The 19,977-nt window shown below is 34.3% G+C and overlaps 1 protein-coding gene across 1 annotated transcript; it reads left to right on the top strand.

Moving 5' to 3' along the window:
- The first annotated feature begins 6,858 nt into the window (after positions 1-6,858).
- LOC127731195 (F-box/LRR-repeat protein 18-like) lies at positions 6,859-19,607 on the top strand. The gene is made up of 10 exons (XM_052240144.1): positions 6,859-7,045; positions 8,596-9,526; positions 10,329-10,461; positions 12,085-12,224; positions 14,389-14,564; positions 15,254-15,339; positions 15,799-15,952; positions 17,619-17,754; positions 18,092-18,174; positions 19,411-19,607. Exons 1-10 carry the CDS (start codon positions 6,912-6,914, stop codon positions 19,565-19,567), a joined length of 2,130 nt encoding a protein of 709 aa, XP_052096104.1. The 5' UTR covers positions 6,859-6,911; the 3' UTR covers positions 19,568-19,607.
- Positions 19,608-19,977: the final 370 nt, after the last annotated feature.

Genomic DNA, 19,977 nt, shown 5'->3' with positions numbered 1-19,977 from the left:
TTTAGGAATTAAGGGCCAAAAAGGGGCCAAAAACAAGCATTTTTGTAGTTTCAAGACAATAACTTGTGTGTGAGTGTATGGATCTCTCTGACATTGTACCACAAAGGTTCCATATCACAAAGGGAAGTCTGGGATTGAGTTTGGAGGTAATTGTCCCATACATGCAGGAATGAGGGGCCAAAAAAGGGTCAAAAACAAGCATTTTTCTAGTTTCCAGACAATAACTTGTGTTTAAGTGAATGGATCTCTCTGAAATTGTACTACAAGGTTTCATAATACAAAGGAAAGGCTGGGATTGAGTTTGGAGGTAATTGCTCGAAGGAGGGATTAAAAAATGGTGGGGGGTTCCTATATTTTTAAGGGCTTCATATTTTGTTTTCAAAATTTTTACAAATTTCAAATTTTTGAAAAGTTGCAAGAAGAAAGAAGAAATGTTAAATTTAACAGTATTGCGCAATAGATTTGTAAGATCTTTGACCACATTTATTTTGTGTCAGAAACCTATATTGTATCAAAAATTGGATCACAATCCAAATTCAGACAGTATCAAGCTTGATTATTGTGTCCAAATTTGCCCCAACTGTTCAGGGTTCGACCTCTGCGGTCGTATCAGGCTGCGCTCAGCGGAGCATTTTATTCGAGTTTATTTGCAAATGAAAAGTATGCACTTTTGAATACTAAATTCCCCAAACCTTAGAATGTTCTGGAAGATTTTACGTAACATATATTCATATTAAAGGTGAATAAATGTAGACGTATCCAGTTGTGTATCTGCAAATGTCACCCTTCCACATCTTTTTCAGTGTATTCCGTGAGAAAAGGGAAAATCGGGACGAAATTCTGCGCAAATGCAAAAGACAGAAAACTTAAATTGTAAGATTTTGGATTCACTAGTGTATTGATATTTATATTATTTTTTTTATATATTTCTGTCAACGCATATTTGTTCCGCCTAACAGAATTCCCCCTGGAATGCCATAATATATATAAATAAGAAGATGCGGTATGAGTGCCAATGAGACAACTATCCATCTAAGTCACAATGTGTAAAAAGTAAACAATTATAGGTCAAAGTATGGCCTTCAACACGGAGCCTTGGCTCAAACCGATCAGCAAGCTATAAAGGGCCCCAAAAAGACTAGTGTAAAACAATTCAAACAGGAAAACAAACGGTCTAATCTATATAAAAAACGAGAAACGAGAAATACTTATGAACCACACCAACAAACGACAACCACTGAAAACAGGCTCCTGACTTCGGACAGGTGCATAAAAATGCAGCGTGTTTAAACATTTTAACAGGCGGCAACCTTCACCCTAAACTGAAACAGTGGTATAACATTACAACATAAAAAGACATAATGTCTATTCCAACTGGAACAAATAGTCTTTATATCTGTTCCAGTGGAGATGATATTACAGAATGTTTCTTCCACTTGGAACTTATATTATGAACGAACTTCTACTGCATGACATTTCTACGGGTATGAGGACTTCTTTCTCTATAAAAAATGGAAGTAACAGAGAGTGAGATGATACATCGTTTTTTTTTGTACACTTTTGTTTTTCTACGTTTTATAAGTTTTCAAAAGTTCTTTAACTTCGTGTTTAATTTGGCCTTCCCGTTGAACTGTTTTGTTTAATCTGGCCTTCCCGTTGAACTGTTTTGACTAATTTGGCCTTCCCGTTGAACTGTTTTGTTTAATTTGGCCTTCCCTTTGAACTGTTTTGATTAATTTGGCCTTCCCGTTGAACTGTTTTGATTAACTTGGCCTTCCCGTTGAACTGTTTTGTTTAATTTGGCCTTCCCGTTGAACTGTTTTGATTAATTTTGGCCTTCCCGTTGAACTGTTTTGATTAATTTGGCCTTCCCGTTGAACTGTTTTGGCCTTCCCGTTGAACTGTTTTGTTTAATTTGGCCTTCCCGTTGAACTGTTTTGTTTAATTTGGCCTTCCCGTTGAACTGTTTTGATTAATTTGGCCTTCCCGTTGAACTTTTTTGATTAATTTGGCCTTCCCGTTGAACTGTTTTGGCCTTCCCATTGAACTGTTTTGTTTAATTTGGCCTTCCCGTTGAACTATTTTCATTAATCTGGCCTTCCCGTTGAACTGTTTTGTTTAATTTGGCCTTCCCGTTGAACTGTTTTGATTAATTTGGCCTTCCCGTAGAATTGTTTTGATTAATTTGGCCTTCCCGTTGAACTGTTTTGATTCGATCGACACTGATAAGTCTGACAAAGACGTAAAGCAATGTCGACTTAGTGTAACAAATTATAAGCATGGTATCTTTGAAGAGTTTTTACAATCGCTGAGTTGATACCACTGTATGTGGATCGTAGACATCACCAGCCAAGTAGTCAGTTACAATCGCTGAGTTGATACCACTGTATGTGGATCGTAGACATCACCAGCCCAGTAGTCAGTTACTCTCGCTGAGTTGATACCACTGTATGTGGATCGTAGACATCACCAGGGCTGCCCAGTAGTCAGTTACAACCGCTGAGTTGATACCACTGTATGTGGATCGTAGACATCACCAGCCCAGTAGTCAGTTACAATCGCTGAGTTGATACCACTGTATGTGGAAGGTTCGTAGACATCACCAGCCTAGTAGTCAGTTACAATAGCTGAGTTGATACCACTGTATGTGGATCGTAGACATCACCAGTCCAGTAGTCAGTTACAATAGCTGAGTTGATATCACTGTATGTGGATCGTAGACATCACCAGCCAAGTAGTCAGTTACAATCGCTGAGTTGATATCACTGTATGTGAATCGTAGACATCACCAGCCCAGTAGTCTGTTACAATCGCGGAGTTGATACCACTGTATGTGGAAGTTTCATAGACATCACCAGCCCAGTAGTCAGTTACAATCGCTGAGTTGGTACCACTGTATGTGGATCGTAAACATCACCAGCCCAGTAGTCAGTTACTCTCTCTGAGTTGATACCACTGTATGAGGAAGGTTCGTAGACATCACCAGCCCAGTAGTCAGTTACAATCGCTGAGTTGATACCACTGTATGTGGACGTTTTGTAGACATCACCAGCCCAGTAGTCAGTTACAATCGTTGAGTTGATACCACTGTATGTGGAAGTTTCGTAGACATCACCAGTCCAGTAGTCAGTTACAATAGCCCAGACAGTAGTCAGTATTTATGTATCAATGATACAGTCATTTCCTTAAATTTCTATTGCACAATTTTGAAATATTCGCAATACTAAGGGTTTTTGTACTCACAGGCATAGATGGCCTGAGTCGTATTTAGCACATTATTTGGTGTTTTTCGTTTTCAATGTTCTTCGTCTTCGATTTTTGTTTTGCCTCTCAACTGTTTTGATTTGAGCGCTTCTGATGAGTCTGATGTACACAAAACCCCGTCGCGGACTGGCGTAACAAATGATAAGCCTGGTATCTTTTTTTTAAAGACAAAGCAATCTTTTCAACCATGTTTGAATGTTAAGAATCTAATTAAAATGTAGATCTCTGATTTCGTTATTCTCATATGAGCTTATATGTACGAACGCGCGAGTTAAGATAGATTTGAATTTTAATCAGGTTGGAATGTTAATTAATTGTCATGTCGTTGTCAGTTTCTTTTCGACGAATGTAAATGTCACTTTCAAGTTTGTATCTCAAGCCTGGGACTTTTATGCTAACTATCATATTATATGTCCCAGCCCAAAGCTTGGTATCTTCTACCTCTTTGTTAAGAGGGTACCCGACTTTCTCTCCACGATAAGTTTTCGTGTCTCATTGCCACATCTTCTTATTCATATATATTATTCACTTATTTATATATACTATTCACTTTTTCAAAATACTGTTGCAGGAGACAGAAATGCATATAAATACTTTTAAATGACCAATCTTTCACCTTTCCGTGGATTTTTTTCTAAGAAATTTATGCATAATATATGCATCTTCAAACTTCAAAATAATTTGCACCTACCGATTGACTGTCTTTTGGCAATCATTGCAACATGGCCCTATTTTCTTCTATAGATACTAAAGAGTGACAATTGTTTAATTTCAATGGATGTCTGCCTATATAGCAACATTATGCAAATAATCATACTGACACAATACAAAAACCTGTTGTTGAATAGTGTTCCTTGTATGACGAAAAAGACTGAGCCATAACAGAGACATATATACACATGTTATATGTTGATTATATAGGGAATCACTGAAGCATGACTGGAACGGGCCCCTCTTAGGCAGTCAGTGCCCCCCCCCCCCCTTCCGCCCTTATTAAATTTCTGGATCCGCCACTGGTAATAACATAACTAAAGAAAATCTCTGTTTTTCTTTTCATCTTAGGTTTTCATTATGGTAAGTAGATTTTGTACTTTTGAGCTCATAGTGAACAACTTTAATTATGCAGTGCTATGCTGATTTAACCATTTATTTAAACAATAACAACTGAAAACTATTAATTCCCGGTCGTATTCGAATCGTTGAGGGAGAATCTTCGGAGAAAGTTCATGTGGTTAGTGGTGTCCCCCAAGGGACTGTACTTGGACCATTACTATTCCTTCTATTTATAAATGACTTACCATCCAACACACGACTATTTACACACGATTGTATAGTATACAGAACAATAACATCTCCTGCTGATACTAAAATACTACAAGAAGATCTATACAAACTTGCAGATTGGGAAAAAACCTGGGGCATGGACTTTCACCAACATAAGTGCAGTGTACAATCTACCACCAGATCACGTTCAACAATAAAACACTCATACACGCTTAAGGGACAAGTGCTAGAAAGATCAAGAAGTACCAAATACATTGGAGTTGACATTGAATCAGACCTGTCCTGGAAACAATACATCGATAGAGTAACCAAAAAAGCAAACAGCATGCTAGGATTTCTAAAACGCAACCTGAGAACATCTAACAGTGAAACCAAGACAAACGCCTATGTTGCAATGGTCAGATCCAACTTAGACTACTGTGCAACAGTATGGAACCCATACCAAAAAGAGCAGGTGAAAAAGGTTGAAATGGTCAAGCGTCGTGCAGCCCGTTATGCCACCAATCGCTATAGGAACACCAGTAGTGTGGACAGTATGTTGGAAGAACTTGTTTTTGACTGTTTATGACGTCTTTACACTAAATCCATTGGATGTTGGATGTGTACGGATTGATAATTTAGTCTTAGATGCATGATTTTTTTTATTAGTTGTTAGTGGCTTTGAACTAGCTGTCAGTAACTGCGAGTACTCTCAGATCTGTACTTAGTGTCTTTTTCTTGTTTGGATGTACAAGTACCCGGCCACGTCCACTTGTATTTGTAGTATTTGTATTTTTATCCATCTGATGAGTTTAGCCTCTTTCAACTGATTTTTATAGTTCGTTCTTATGTTGTACTGTTACACCACTGTCCCAGGTTAGGGGGGTTGGAATCCCGCTAACATGTTTAACCCCGCCACATTCTGTATGTATGTGCCTGTCCCAAGTCAGGAGCCTGTAATTCAGTGGTTGTCGTTTGTTTATGTGTTACATATTTGTTTTTCGTTCATTTTTTGTATATAAATTAGGCCGTTAGTTTTCTCGTTTGAATTTATTTACATTGTCATTTCGGGGCCTTTTATAGCTGACTGTGCGGTATGGGCTTTGCTCATTGTTGAAAGCCGTACGGTGACCTATAGTTGTTAATTTCTGTGTCATTTGGTCTCTTGTGGAGAGTTGTCTCATTGGCAATCATACCACATCTTTTTTATATTGACAGTACTTAGTGCCAAGTTTTCATGAAGCAGATGCGTGAGATTTGGCCAAAATTGTAAAGATCAAAGAGAAAAAACAATAGATCAAAGGAAAATGCCGCCAAATATGCATGAAAATGTAATTGTGTGAGACTTGGCAGCCCTGCATTGACTGGGAATCATTGGAAAACAGAAGTTAGGGTGAAATTACAGCTAACATTACTCTACAAAGTGGTTAATGATCTTGTGGATATACCATGCGAAACTTACTTAACTCCAATGTCATCAAGAACAAGATCATCACATACCAAGAAGTTCCGGCAATATTTAACCAAGACTAATGGCATATAAATACAGTTTTTCCCAAGAACAGTGACCGTTTGGAACTCTTTACCATCAACTATAGCTGAGGTTCCCTCCTTGGTATCGTTCAAGAGGGAGCTTTCAACATTCACTTTCTAGTCTGTTCAGTCCCCCATACACCTTATCGCTAATCCCGCTTGACCCGAGAATCAGTCCCGCTCGAACTTTTGACGTCATACAACAATCACTTTTCCATTGTGGCGTCAGATATTTTCTATTATGACGTCAAAATTTTACGGGAACTTGTGTGATGTCCAGTAATGGCGGACAAATAGCGATAAGGTGTATTTGCCAAGTAAGTCAAATGATGGACTGGAGTTGTGCCGGCGGGGATTATTTCCCTGGTACCGCCACGGAAGCCGCATACACCTTATCGCTATTTGTCCGCCATTACTGGACATCACACAGGTTCCCGTAAAATTTTGACGTCATAATACAAAATATCTGACGCCACACTGGAAAAGTGATTGTTGTATGACGTCAATAGCTGAAGCGGGACAGATTCTCGGGTCAGCCGGGAATAGCGATAAGGTGTATCATGGTTCAGGCCAGATGAACGAAAATCAACTGGGTACCCCTTTTATTATTTTACTTTATTATTATATTTTTTTTTCCCATCATATTTTATACTTGCTTTATATATTTTTGGTTTTATCTTATAAAATTACTCTTTTTCTTGCGCCCACTGGAAGCGTTGAGTATTGGCCAAGTTTGAATGTAGATGTAGAATACGCCTTTTCCGTATTACACAACAATACCTTCCCGACTTGACTTTGGGGTTTAATAATGGGTCACTCGGAACATATCAAATTTTTCCGAATGGACGGCGATGGATAATTTTCAGATACTGCCAGATGACATTATTTTGTTGATTTTCTCACATTTAAGCTCAGGAAGGCTTTGTATTTTAAGTAAAGTTAACAAGCGGTTCCAAAGACTTGTACAGGATCGAAGCCTTGTCAGGTGATTCATCATCAGTGTAGTAAAAAATCTCATGACCACACATCATGCATCATGTCTTATTTTACTATATTGGCAGTTACTTCTTTTAATCTTTATATGAATCAGTTATTTAACTTTCCTGCTGATGTGTAATAGCATTAAATATGGCGTCTTAATCTTATGACCTGTTGGTACAACTTCTTTCTAGGGCTAAGTTATGCTGTCTGGAGCTTTTGTCACTGTAATGTACTTTCCTTCTTTGTGCTCGTTGGCATCAACACATATCTCTTATTACAATCTAGAAATGCTCATCTGCATCAACACATAACTCTTATTACAATCTAGGAATGCTCATCGGCATCAACACGTAACTCTTATTACAATCTAGGAATGCTCATCAGCATCAACACTCAACTCTTATTACAATCTAGGAATGCTCATCGACATCAACACATATCTCTAATTACAATCAAGGAATGCTCATCAGCATCAACACATAACTCTTATTACTATCTAGGATTGCTCATCGACATCAACACATATCTCTTATTACAATCTAGAAATGCTCATCGGCATAAACACATAACTTATTACAATCTAGGAATGCTCATCGGCATCAACACATAACTATTATTACAATTTAGGAATGTTCATCGGCATCAACACATAACTCTTATTACAATTTAGGAATGTTCATTGGCATCAACAAATAACTCTTATTACAATCTAGGAATGCTCATCGGCATCAACACGTAACTCTTATTACAATCTAGGAATGCTCATCAGCATCAACACTCAACTCTTATTACTATCTAGGATTGCTCATCGACATTAACACATATCTCTTATTACAATCTAGGAATGCTCATCGGCATCAACACATAACTCTTATTACAATTTAGGAATGTTCATCGGCATCAACACATAACTCTTATTACAATCTAGGAATGCTCACCAGCATCAACACATATCTCTTATTACAATCTAGGAATGCTCATCTGCATCAACACATAACTTTTATTACAATCTAGGAATGCTCATCAGCATCAACACATAACTCTTATTACAATCTAGGAATGCTCATCTGCATCAACACATATCTCTTATTAGAATCTAGGAATGCTCATCGGCATCAACACATATCTCTTATTACAATTTAGGAATGTTCATCGGCATCAACACATAACTCTTATTACAATCTAGGAATGCTCATCGGCATCAACACATATCTCTTATTACAATCTAGGAATGCTCATCTGCATCAACACATAACTCTTATTACAATCTAGGAATGCTCATCGGCATCAACACATATCTCTTATTACAATCTAGGAATGCTCATTGGCATCAACACATAACTCTTATTACAATCTAGGAATGCTCATCTGCATCAACACATATCTCTTATTAGAATCTAGGAATGCTCATCAGCATCAACACATATCTCTTATTAGAATCTAGGAATGCTCATCAGCATCAACACAACTCTTATTACAATCTAGGAATGCTAAATGAAGATGCATTATTTGCAGTAAAAACTGAAAGTCTAAAATTTTTTGTTTTTATTTTAGGTCATCAACATTTGAAGAATGTTACAACATTACAGATGACATGCTTTTGAATTATGGTGCAAATAGTTATCCTCATGTAGAATGTCTAAATCTTGCCAATTGTTACTGGTTCAAAAGCAGGTCAATAGAATGGGTTACCAGTAAATGTAAACAATTGACAGAGCTATATTTAGTTGGAATTAATTTGACATCCAAAAAAATTTGTAAGATTCTTGGATCTTTACCAAAGCTAGAAAAGTTTTCATTCACAACACAAAATATTCATGAATTTGATGAAGAAGTAAATAGTGTGACTGATGCTCAAAGGACAATCGGTAATTTGAAACACATAACAATACACTTTGAAGTACAGGAATCAACTAGAACAGATGTAGCAATATCAGTAGAAATAATACATAAAATTTCATCATTTTTTGAACATTGCAACAAACTGGAATCATTGCATGTTCTTGGTCAGCCAAATATTGGTGGTAGAATTCCTAGACTATTGGTTCAACCAAATGTAGTTAAACTGGAAAACTTGTCACATTTGCAACACCTTTCATTAAACTGTGCAATTGATGCTGCAGCTAGGATGTTTTACTATGGTGCTTTATTTTCAATTGCCAAATTGAAAAACCTTCAGTTAAAAACTATTTTAAATCCATCAGCAAACTTTGAAAATCAGTCTCAGTTCTGCTCTTCGTTTTGGCAATCCCACAGATCTCTGGAAAACTTAGATTTGTCAAACATTTGTCTGCATAAGATTTTCACTGAAGATTGTGATGTTTTGGAAGTGAAGCCACACTTACAGTATCTGAACTTAGCTAATACACATGTCCAAGGTGTTAATATATCATTAACATCAATAGCCTCATCATGTCCAAATATACACAGTCTAAACTTAATGAGCAGTAAGCTGATGAACAAATGGACAATATTAGGAAGAGAGGTAGGTGTATAATTTTGTTAACTAGATGTTTGTGAGTAACGAATGTAAAAATTTAAACACTCATTTAGCACATACTCTGGAATCTTTTTTATTTGTGGGATACTAATGTTATGCATTACAAGGGTTTACAACAAAATACACATTTCCTTTAGGCTTATTTAATGAATTTGTTAAAACAACAAAATCAGGTAGCCATGAAAAAAACAACTGAGTCCAAAAAAGAAGAAGTGAATATATGTAGTAAATGCGTTATGTTAATGAAGGATTATGAAATTTGATGTGGAGAAGTTTGAACATACTTTTTATTGGCTACATATAAGAAGAAGGAGATGTGGTATGATTGCCAATGAGACAACTCTCTTCAGAGTTAAAATGAAGTGAATGTAAGCAATTGTAGGCTACATGGCACCATATGGCCTTAAAAAATGAGAAAAATCAATACCTTATAGTCTGCTTTAAAAGGCCCTACATGAAAAATATGTAACAATTCAAACAGGAAAATTAACGGCTTAATTTATAACAAAACAATTAACAAAAAACAAATATGGCAGACATGAACCAATTATATTATATTATTATTTCTATATCAAACTATTACCTGAGTATATACATGTATAATTATACAAAGTGAATGTGGCTTCCAATTGTGTTTTCATATTTCATAGGGTTGTAATAGCATTGATCAAAGCAAACATTTTTAGACTGGATTATATGGATTTAAAATCCAGTGATACCACTTTAATAGGAAGAAATCTTTAATCTGTAACTACACATGCATAAATTATCAATATTTACATTGCAGGAATTTGATGTTAATGGATTTGGTGCCCTTGTAAGGTCATGTAATCAGTTATCTCATATCAACTTAAGTGGTATACATGTACATTGTCATAACATCACTTCAGAAATCTGCAGGTGTTTATCCCAACTAAAAGGTAAATAGTCAGAAATCTGCAGGTGTTTATCACAACTTAAAGGTGAATAGTCAGAAATCTGCAGCTGTTTATCACAACTAAAAGGTAAATAGTCAGAAATCTGCAGGTATTTATCACAGCTTAAGGTATAAAACCACTAATTCATAGCCCCATTGCTTTCTATGTTAAATTCTGCAATTTCAAGCATTAATGGCTACTTTATCTTAAGTTCAAATAAAGTGGCAGTTATTTCATGTCAAACCTGTACCTTATCCTGACTTGTGCTGAAAAAATCAACATACCTTTAATTGCATATTAGAGCGTTCTGGTTCCCGGAAGTTTGATAGTACAAAAACAGGAACTTCTGATCTGAACAACAGGCCAAATGAGCCCTCCTATTAAAATTTCTTATACTTCTTTATTATTCAAATAAAACTTTCAATAATGGTTCTACAGTGATCCCAAGTCCCCAAGCTTTCATTTGATACTAAAACAACCCAAATATTCCAACTATTGACAAAGATACAGCTATGCGTAGGAACTATTTTGTTTAAAATATGTACTACTTTCTTGTATGTTCCTTCCGACCGGGCCTGAATTAGTGGTTCTATACCTTAAAGGTAAATAGTCAGATATCTGAAGGTGTTTATCACAACTAAAAGGTAAATAGTCTTAATATAAAAATAAGGAGATGTGGTATGATTGCAAATATAATTGATGCAACTTTCCACCAAAAAGTAAAAGACAAAGATTTAAACAATTACTTCCACCATCTGAGTCACTATATGGTCTGGCTTTTGCTCATTTTTGAAAGCTGTAAGGTAACCTATTGTTGCTTACATCATTTGGACTTATTAAAAATCATACCACATGTTTGGTCAGTACTCACATTGATATGCTTTAATGATTTTTGACAGCTTTATCTAGACATCCTCGGGGCCAGAGAGGTCTAAGTAGTCGAAATACTGTATCACTAGCCTGTCAACACTGATGTTGTGAGTTTGAATCTTGCACATGGCAGGTGATCTCAACTCCAATCTTAATTGACCAGAATTGTCAGTTTTCTTACCGAAGGTCGTGGTTCTCTCTGGGCATTCCAGCTTCCTCTACCAATAAAAAGTGAACTCCACAAAACAGCGCAATAGTGCTGAAAGTGGCGTAAAACACCAATCAATCAATCTGGACATCCTAATGTAACAATTACAAGTGAGCATTTGTTGGGTAACATGGATGATTATGAAGGTCATTATGTATAAAGTAATATATCAAAAATACCGAACTCCAAGGAAAATTCTAAACAGAAAGTCCCTTATCAAATGGCAAAGTCAAAAACTCAAACACATCAAACGAATGGAAAACAACTGTCATATTCCTGACTTGGTACAGGCATTTACTTATTAGAAAATGGTGGATTAAACCTGGTTTTATAGCTACATGTAGCTTAACCTCTCACTTGTATGACAGTCGCATAAAATTCCATTATATTGACAAAAATGCGTGAGCACCACTATTGATATTTTCATTTTGTGTTGCCTTGAATTCGGATTGTAGCAAAAAAGTTATAAATTTGATAGTATAAGCATTATAAGTGTAAAAATAAGTGATACAAAACAATGCTGATTTATTGAATGGTTTCTATGACAGGTTTAAAGTCTCTGTCCCTGTCTCCATGCTGTCTGCATGTGGAGCATCATAAAGAGAGTGGAGCACAGAAAAGACCAGCTGAGGGTCCTTCTCATGGTAGTAAGAAAAGACGGCTTGCTGCATCAACTAATGTTTTACAGGTAAATGTTGTGTTGATAATCCATTTTACAGGTAAATTAATAATCCATTTTACAGGTAAATGTTGTGTTAATAATCCATTTTACAGGTAAATGTTGTGTTGATAATCCATTTTACAAGTAAATGTTGTGTTAATAATCCATTTTACAGGTAAATGTTGTGTTGATAATCCATTTTACAGGTAAATGTTGTGTTAATAATCCATTTTACAGGTAAATGTTGTGTTGATAATCTATTTTACAGGTAAATGTTGTGTTAATAATCCATTTTACAGGTAAATGTTGTGTTAATAATCCATTTTACAGGTAAATGTTGTGTTAATAATCCATTTTACAGGTAAATGTTGTGTTAATAATCCATTTGTCGACAAAGATCATGGTTCTTTCCCTGCACTCAGAATTCTTCTACCAAAGCTTGCACCACTATATAGCCATGAGTGCTGAAAGTGGCATTAAACACCAACAATCAATCAATAAATCATGTAAACAATCCTGAAAAGGGTGGTTAGTCTTTATAACACCAACTTTGTTAATTGGCTTGTTAACTTTCTCAGTAATTATGATATATTGTCAAGATTGAGCACATTTTCTAGTATGAATAAATCAATCAAATTTATTTTTCATTTCCATATTTGCAAAAATAAAGACTGCTTAAATATTTGGCATACTTTTTACCTTCTAAACAGTGAAATTCTACACCTGCCAAAATAATTCACTTGACAGTATTCAAATTTTTGTCGAGCCTGCAACTTCTGTCGCAGAAAGCTCGACATAGGTATAGTGATCCGGCGGCGGTGTAACAAACTTCTTAAAAGCTTTATATTTTAGAAGGTGGAAAACCTGGATGCTTCTTACTTTGTATATAGATGCCTTATGTTATGAAGTTTCCGTCTGTCATATGTCCATTGTCCTTGACCTTATTTTCATGGTTCAGTGACTACTTGAAAAAAAAGTTAAGATTTTTTGTAATGTTAATTTCTCTCTTATTATGAATAATAGGATAACTATATTTAGTATGTGTGTACCTTGCAAGGTCCTCATGCATGTCAGACAGTTTTAATTTGACCTTAACCTCATTTCATGGATCAGTGAACAAGGTTAAGTTTTCATAGTCAAGTACATAAACCAGATACTATAAGCAATAGGTCTACTATATTTGGTGTATGGAATGATTGTAAGGTGTACATGTATGTCCAACTGGCAGGTGTCATCTGACCTTGACCTCATTTTTATGGTTCAGTGGTTTAAGTTAATTTTTTTTGTGTTTTGGTCTTTTTTCTAATACTATATGCAATAGGTCAACTATATTTGGTGTATGGAAATATTTTATGATGTACATGTCAGTCTGGCAGGTTTTATTTGACCTTGACCTCATTTTCATGGTTCATTGCTCAGTATTAAGTTTTTGTGTTTTGGTCCATTTTTCTTAAAATATATGCAATAGGTCAAATAAATTTGGTGTATGGAATGATTGTAAGTTGTATATGTCTGTCTGGCAGGTATCACCTGACCTTGACCTCAATTTGATTGGTCAATTATAAGTTTTCATGGTTAAGTTTGTTTCTTAGATACTATAGGCAATAGGTCAACTATATGTGGTGTATGGAATGATTGCAAGGTGTACATGTACAGGTATGATCTGACCTTGACCTCATGTTCATGGTTCATTGGTAAATGTTAAGTTTTCATGGTTAAGTTTGTTTCTTAGATACTATAAGCAATAGGTCAACTATATTTAATGCATAGATTGATTGCGAAGTGTACATGTCTGTCTGGCATGGTTCATCTGATCTTGACCTCATTTTCATGGTTCATTAGTCAATGTTAAGTTTTCCTGGTTAAGTTCGTTTCTAAGAAACTATAAGCAATAGGTCAGCTATATTTGGTGTATGGAATGATTGTAAGGTGTACATGTATTTCCGGTTTTGTTTATCTGACCTTGACCTCATTTTCTTGGTATCATGTTAAGTTTATGTGATACTTGTAATAAAGCTTTATATTTAGGACTATCAACATAAAATCAATGGTCAGTAAAGCAGGTGAGACATTTCGTGTGCACTCTTGTTGTTTTTAATCTGATTGAATATTTGGGGTTTCTCATACAAAACAAAAAGAATTCTGTCTCACACTGAAAGTATTTGTTATAAGTTAGGTTATTTTATTTTAGGCCAGTACTTCCACTAGTGCTAATTCAGATTCAGAAGAGAAATGGACCAAAGGTTTAGGACTAATTGTTAAAAGCTGTCCCAAGGTGATAAAGTTTGAGCTGATAAATGGTGGACTAAAACAAACTGTGATACAATCAGGCAAATCAAAGCCTGCTCCAAGTGAATATAAACCTTGGTAATTATCTGTAATGTTACATCTCAATCTTGAAATGATCAATCATATTGCCCATTCTATTTTTAATGTGGAAAGTTTGTGCTATAGCTATAATAGGTAAATATTGGAAAGAAAGCATCCTGAAAAATAGAATGGCAGGATTTACATCAAAATCTTTTTTTACACAATGATATTTAATATGTTGTCAATTACAGACATCCTAAATTACGGTATCAATAATTTTGTATTCTTGATAATCATCTTCATTTACACAACCACACCTTATGCACTCCTCACTTTCTGTTTATCAAAAGATCAATCTTTAGTCATGTTTCTTAATATTTGTGACACTAATATAATGATACAATATTACCAACAAAAAGAGTGATACTCGAAGGGCATTGGCAAAGATTGATAGTTGTACGTCTGAAACCATTTTCCTTTAGATAAAACAAGCTTACTGTATAATTATATAGCACAATTCTTTAGGAAATGGAAAATGCTGATAAAAATTGTAAATAGGTTTCCAATAAGTTGTCAATAAGATCTTGACATCTTTTAACAAGTCTTTCAGAATTTATTTCTTGTTAGTGTTATCCATGTCTGATCACTTACTATAAAATACCTCCAATTAGAAGATGGAAGAATAAAAGGAGAGAAAGTGTAAATATTGACAGCAACCCAAAAATGAGAATATTTATTTATTTCAGTTCTGAGTCTTTCATGACAGCAGATACACTCCTATGTATATCAGGATGGAAACATCTGAGATTTTTGCAGTTGGCCGGGATACATAGTAAGCCAGATTCTGTTTACTTTATATTGCATTCAAACTAACTGCTAGTATTATAAACATCTTGCTATAACATGATAATTTAGCAGAAAATAACATTTAGAGGCATGTTTAGTTTATCAATACAGTTAGAGTTTTTGTTATCACATGTATCTTTCTTTCTCCATCATTGATTGAAAATGAAAAAATCTCAAATTACAGTGAAACATTTCAACACCAAACTTATTCGGGACAACAAATAGGTTCAGTTTACAAGGGTTATATATTAAAAAAGACTAAATCACCAACCATCGGTGTAGACAAGTAGTGAATAGATTTAAAACAGAATGTCAGTATCAACACCAAATTCCACAAAATGACAGAAGTACATTAAGACATGACAAAATGTATTTCTACTTTATGCATTGTACAGTTCAGAGCATATTGATTGTACTAATTTTTATCATTTTTGTTTTTGTTTAGGTGCAATATCAGGTGTGAGTTTGGTTGTCATAGCAAAAGAATGTAAACATCTACAGCAGCTACATTTAGCTTATCTTGGACTGACAGCACATTGTATGTACATAAATCAGCTCTGTCAGGCCTTTCCATACATGGAAGCTTTAAAAGATTTTAGGTAAATTTATTATTGTTATGTCTAACATGTAAATAAATATACAAATCTATAATGAGGAATGACAAGGAGTAAAGACTATGGTCAGACTTGGAATGACAACAGTAACAGTTACAGGTCATATGCAATGTTTTTACTTTAGGCATTTATGCTTGAATAGTTCATTGCTGCTTAAAAGAGGCATTCTATTTTATCATCATAATTATGAATTGTTCATGCATGGGAATATATCTATAAGACTTAATTTCCAATTTTAAAAAGGACATAAACAGTGTATACAACAACAATTTAAAAGACAGCAACCTGACAACTTTATTGTTTTCCACTGAATTAGAAATAAAATATAGTGTAAATCAATAAAATGTAAAATGTTCATGTCCTGTTATGTCTTGTTATCCGTGTACTTATGGTGCATGTTCCAATATTCAGCATGAACCACTAAGTTCTTATAAAGAGTGACAAAAACTTTTACCTTTAGTGTATGCAGCATTTATAAGCAATATCACCAGGAGACAGATTTATAAAAGTTTTTTTTATATATTTCCTTCTTATCCAGTGTAAGAGGGTACATACTTCCAACAAATGCTTTTCAAATTTTAATATGTTGTTACTGACGACAAAATGGAGGTTAAATTCAATATTGACGAATTTCACATAAACTGTGTTATTGTCCTTGATAGATTGGAAAATAGGAACTGACATGGCAGGTCAACAAACCTGAAAGCACTTTTAAAATATAGAAAACCCAGTAAGCTGTCAATTTGACAGCTCATTTCTTGTTCATACTGTTTTTTCATTTTATTGATTTTCTTACTTTCATTGAGGACTTTGTACTCATAGTATGTGATTTAAACAAACTAACAGTTATGAGGTTTAACTTGTTGATCTAAATGCATTCTAAAATGGTAGCAATCCAAACAGTTGCATTTGACCTTTAAAACAAACCATTGCATATCTAAAAACCAATATTAACAAAACAAAGGTGGTATACTAAGCATATTATTTTTTTTTTTGAGGTTATAATATTATCCTTTGTTTTTATGTAAGTATCCAAGGATCTGTTTCCAACAGTTCTAAAAGTTCCATGAAAATCTTAGTTATTTAATTGCAAATATTATAAGTGGCCCGAGAACACAGATATTTCGTAGTGCATTTCTTTTAGACAATAAATTCAAATTAAAAAAATCGCACCTGCTCTATCTCAAAAAGATTTTTACAGTGTAGTGTACTACTATTGATACAAATAATATCAAAATTATAGAAACTTCTACCAGCTCTTAACTCAAAATATTGACAATTCTGTGTTAAGGGGGGCTAAAATTCAGTTTGACAGCTTCAGACATTCTAATTTTTGACCTTTTTTAACTGGACCAAATCACTACTTAACATAAAGATTCATTACCCAAAATTTTTTAACATGTAATTTCATCCCCTTAATATTTCATGCATAAAATATCAAGAAATAAATTGGAAAAGTGTATAAAAAAAATGCAAGTTATACACTGTTCACACTAGGGACTATATTCATAGACAACAAAAACCTAAGGACGATAACTGTGTCCTTGGACCAAGTGGGTTACAGATTTAAATATTAGGTTCCACTTTTTTGACATTTATATTTTTTCAATACATGTACTATACATAAAGGAACACTCTTGTTATATTTTAGGTTGGAACATTCTTACCTTTCAATCGACAAGACATTCTGTACTTCTCTATCTAAATGCAAAACCCTAGAGAGGTTCTGTGTTGTGTCAAAGAATGGCAGCATAGATAGTTCTGCAGTAGAGTACTTGATGGAAAAGGTAATTTAAGATGAATTTGTTATTGCTTAAATTTGAGATCAGTTAGTGGAAATACTCATTACTGAAGTTTTAAAACTGTAAGCATTTTCATTATATCCTCTACCAATGAAGTTAAAGGGCAATAAATCATTCATCCCAGTTGTTTTTTTTTTTTACCATTTCAAGTTCTTTTTGTGTTAACTTTAAGATCCAAGCAAACACAAGCTCAGATAGAAATGAAATTACTGAAAAAATATATTTCATCCTTTTTTAACATTAATTAATTTTTCTTATTCATAACAAGATTATATAGAATGAAATATTCTGGTTATAATATTCAACCAACCATTGTTTACAGGTGCAATCATTGGTGGTTGTCCAGTTATTTACAGATGCTACACAGTCTTTATGTAAAAAACTACAGAAATCACTTAAAGACAGGTATGTAGGTATTGTAATTATCTTCCTTATATAGGAAAGGAGGTATTGTGATTATGTCTCTTACGTGGGTAAGTAGGTATTGTGATTATCTCCCTTGCATGATTTTGTAGATATTGTTATCATCTCCCTTTCATATGTAAGTAGGTATTGTGATTATCTCACTTAAATAGGTAAGTAGGTAGTGTGATTTCCAGCTTTGTTGGATTATTTTCCTTAGAATATGTTGTTTGGTAACCAGCTTTGTTGGATTATTTTCCTTAGAGTATGTTGTTTGGTTACCAGCTTTGTTGGATTATCTCCCTTAGACAGATAAAAAGGTTGCCTGTTTACCGTGTGTGTTTGGTTATCTCTTGAACATATTGATAAGAAGTATGGGAACCAGAATTGCTAGGCTCTTTCCATAGAACCTTGACCGACAAGAAGGTTGTTCACTTACCAGCTTTATTGTGCTCTTTCCCTCAGTCATGGTTGGTTGGTTGTCGGTTCAGTTATTTCTCCTTTATGTGGCAGTAGATACTCTAGATACTGGTAACAACTTCAGTCAGGTTTTTATCCCCAGATAGGAATACCTTTTGATAAGTAGCTTATTAGGATTGATTGTTTTGACAGGGAAGTAGATTCTTTTTTATCTTGACAAGTTATATACTGCATTAGGTTTTAAAAGAGGTAAAGATGTTTTCTCACAACCTGTCCATTATTGAAGGATGTATAATGATTTCTATAATCTTAAATCATTAAGCGTTGACATTTCAGATGGAAACAAATTTTCAAATTTGTCTTATTGTTTACAGATACACTTAAGGTGGTACCTAACACTACAGGGAGATAACTCTGTAAAAATCAGCTAAACGTTTTAATTACGTTGTATTGTTAAGGAAATATTAAGCTTCTCAATGATCAAAATTAGTGTTTGTCAAACTGCTATATAACCAGTGAAATTTTTCTGATAAAGTGGTTGGTTCAAATTCTTTGAAATTTTTATATTTTTGTCAAAGGGTCAAAGTAAACATTTTGTCAAAATTTTATGAAAATTAAACGAGCCAAATTGATTTTAGTCAAGGTGTTGGGTACCACCTTAATAATGATATAAACAACATACCAGATTGTGGCCGCGATATATATACATTGGGTCTATTAATTAACTTAAATTATTATGATACTTTAACAATCAACTTTATAGTTCTTGGAATATGGTCATCTCATTTAAAAAATAAACATAATGCTTTATATTTACAGATATGAATCTGTCCGTCCAGCGCTTAGTTTGGCCATATGGCCATTGTTTGACGAGAATGCAGCATATGTAATGAAGAATATACCCAGAAAACACCTAGAAGAAATGACTATATTTAACTCTAGGATCTGTCAACATCCACCTAATTTTAATTGGTGATATGTCAAAATTTAAATTAAAAAAATTAATTATAATTTAACTGGTGTTGCGTTTATTAACAAGACCATGCACAAAAGGACAGGATATTTAAACCTACAGAATTATTATCATGCTCCAGGATGAAGTCTGGTCCTTAGTTATATATATGATAAGTCAAGAATATTTAGAAAATGGATAAGTTGTTAGGAGTATATATCTGTATCACATGGCATATGGCCTTGACCTCATTATTGTTTAGGTTTTAGAATGAGGTCTATTCCTCAGTTACTATATATGGTAGGTCAACACTGACTACTGTAAATCCAGAAATTATTCTGTGCATTTATTATTTATACGAATGTTTGACCATCGACACAAACCTGAGTTGATTAATGGAATTTATGTAATACACCATACAGATAATGCTATCT

This window comes from Mytilus californianus, unplaced genomic scaffold (genome assembly GCF_021869535.1).
Source record: "Mytilus californianus isolate M0D057914Y unplaced genomic scaffold, xbMytCali1.0.p SCAF_2, whole genome shotgun sequence".
Classification (NCBI taxonomy): Eukaryota; Metazoa; Mollusca; class Bivalvia; order Mytilida; family Mytilidae; genus Mytilus; species Mytilus californianus.
Note: the sequence above shows the minus strand (reverse complement) of the source record. Positions and strands in the feature narration are given on the sequence as shown.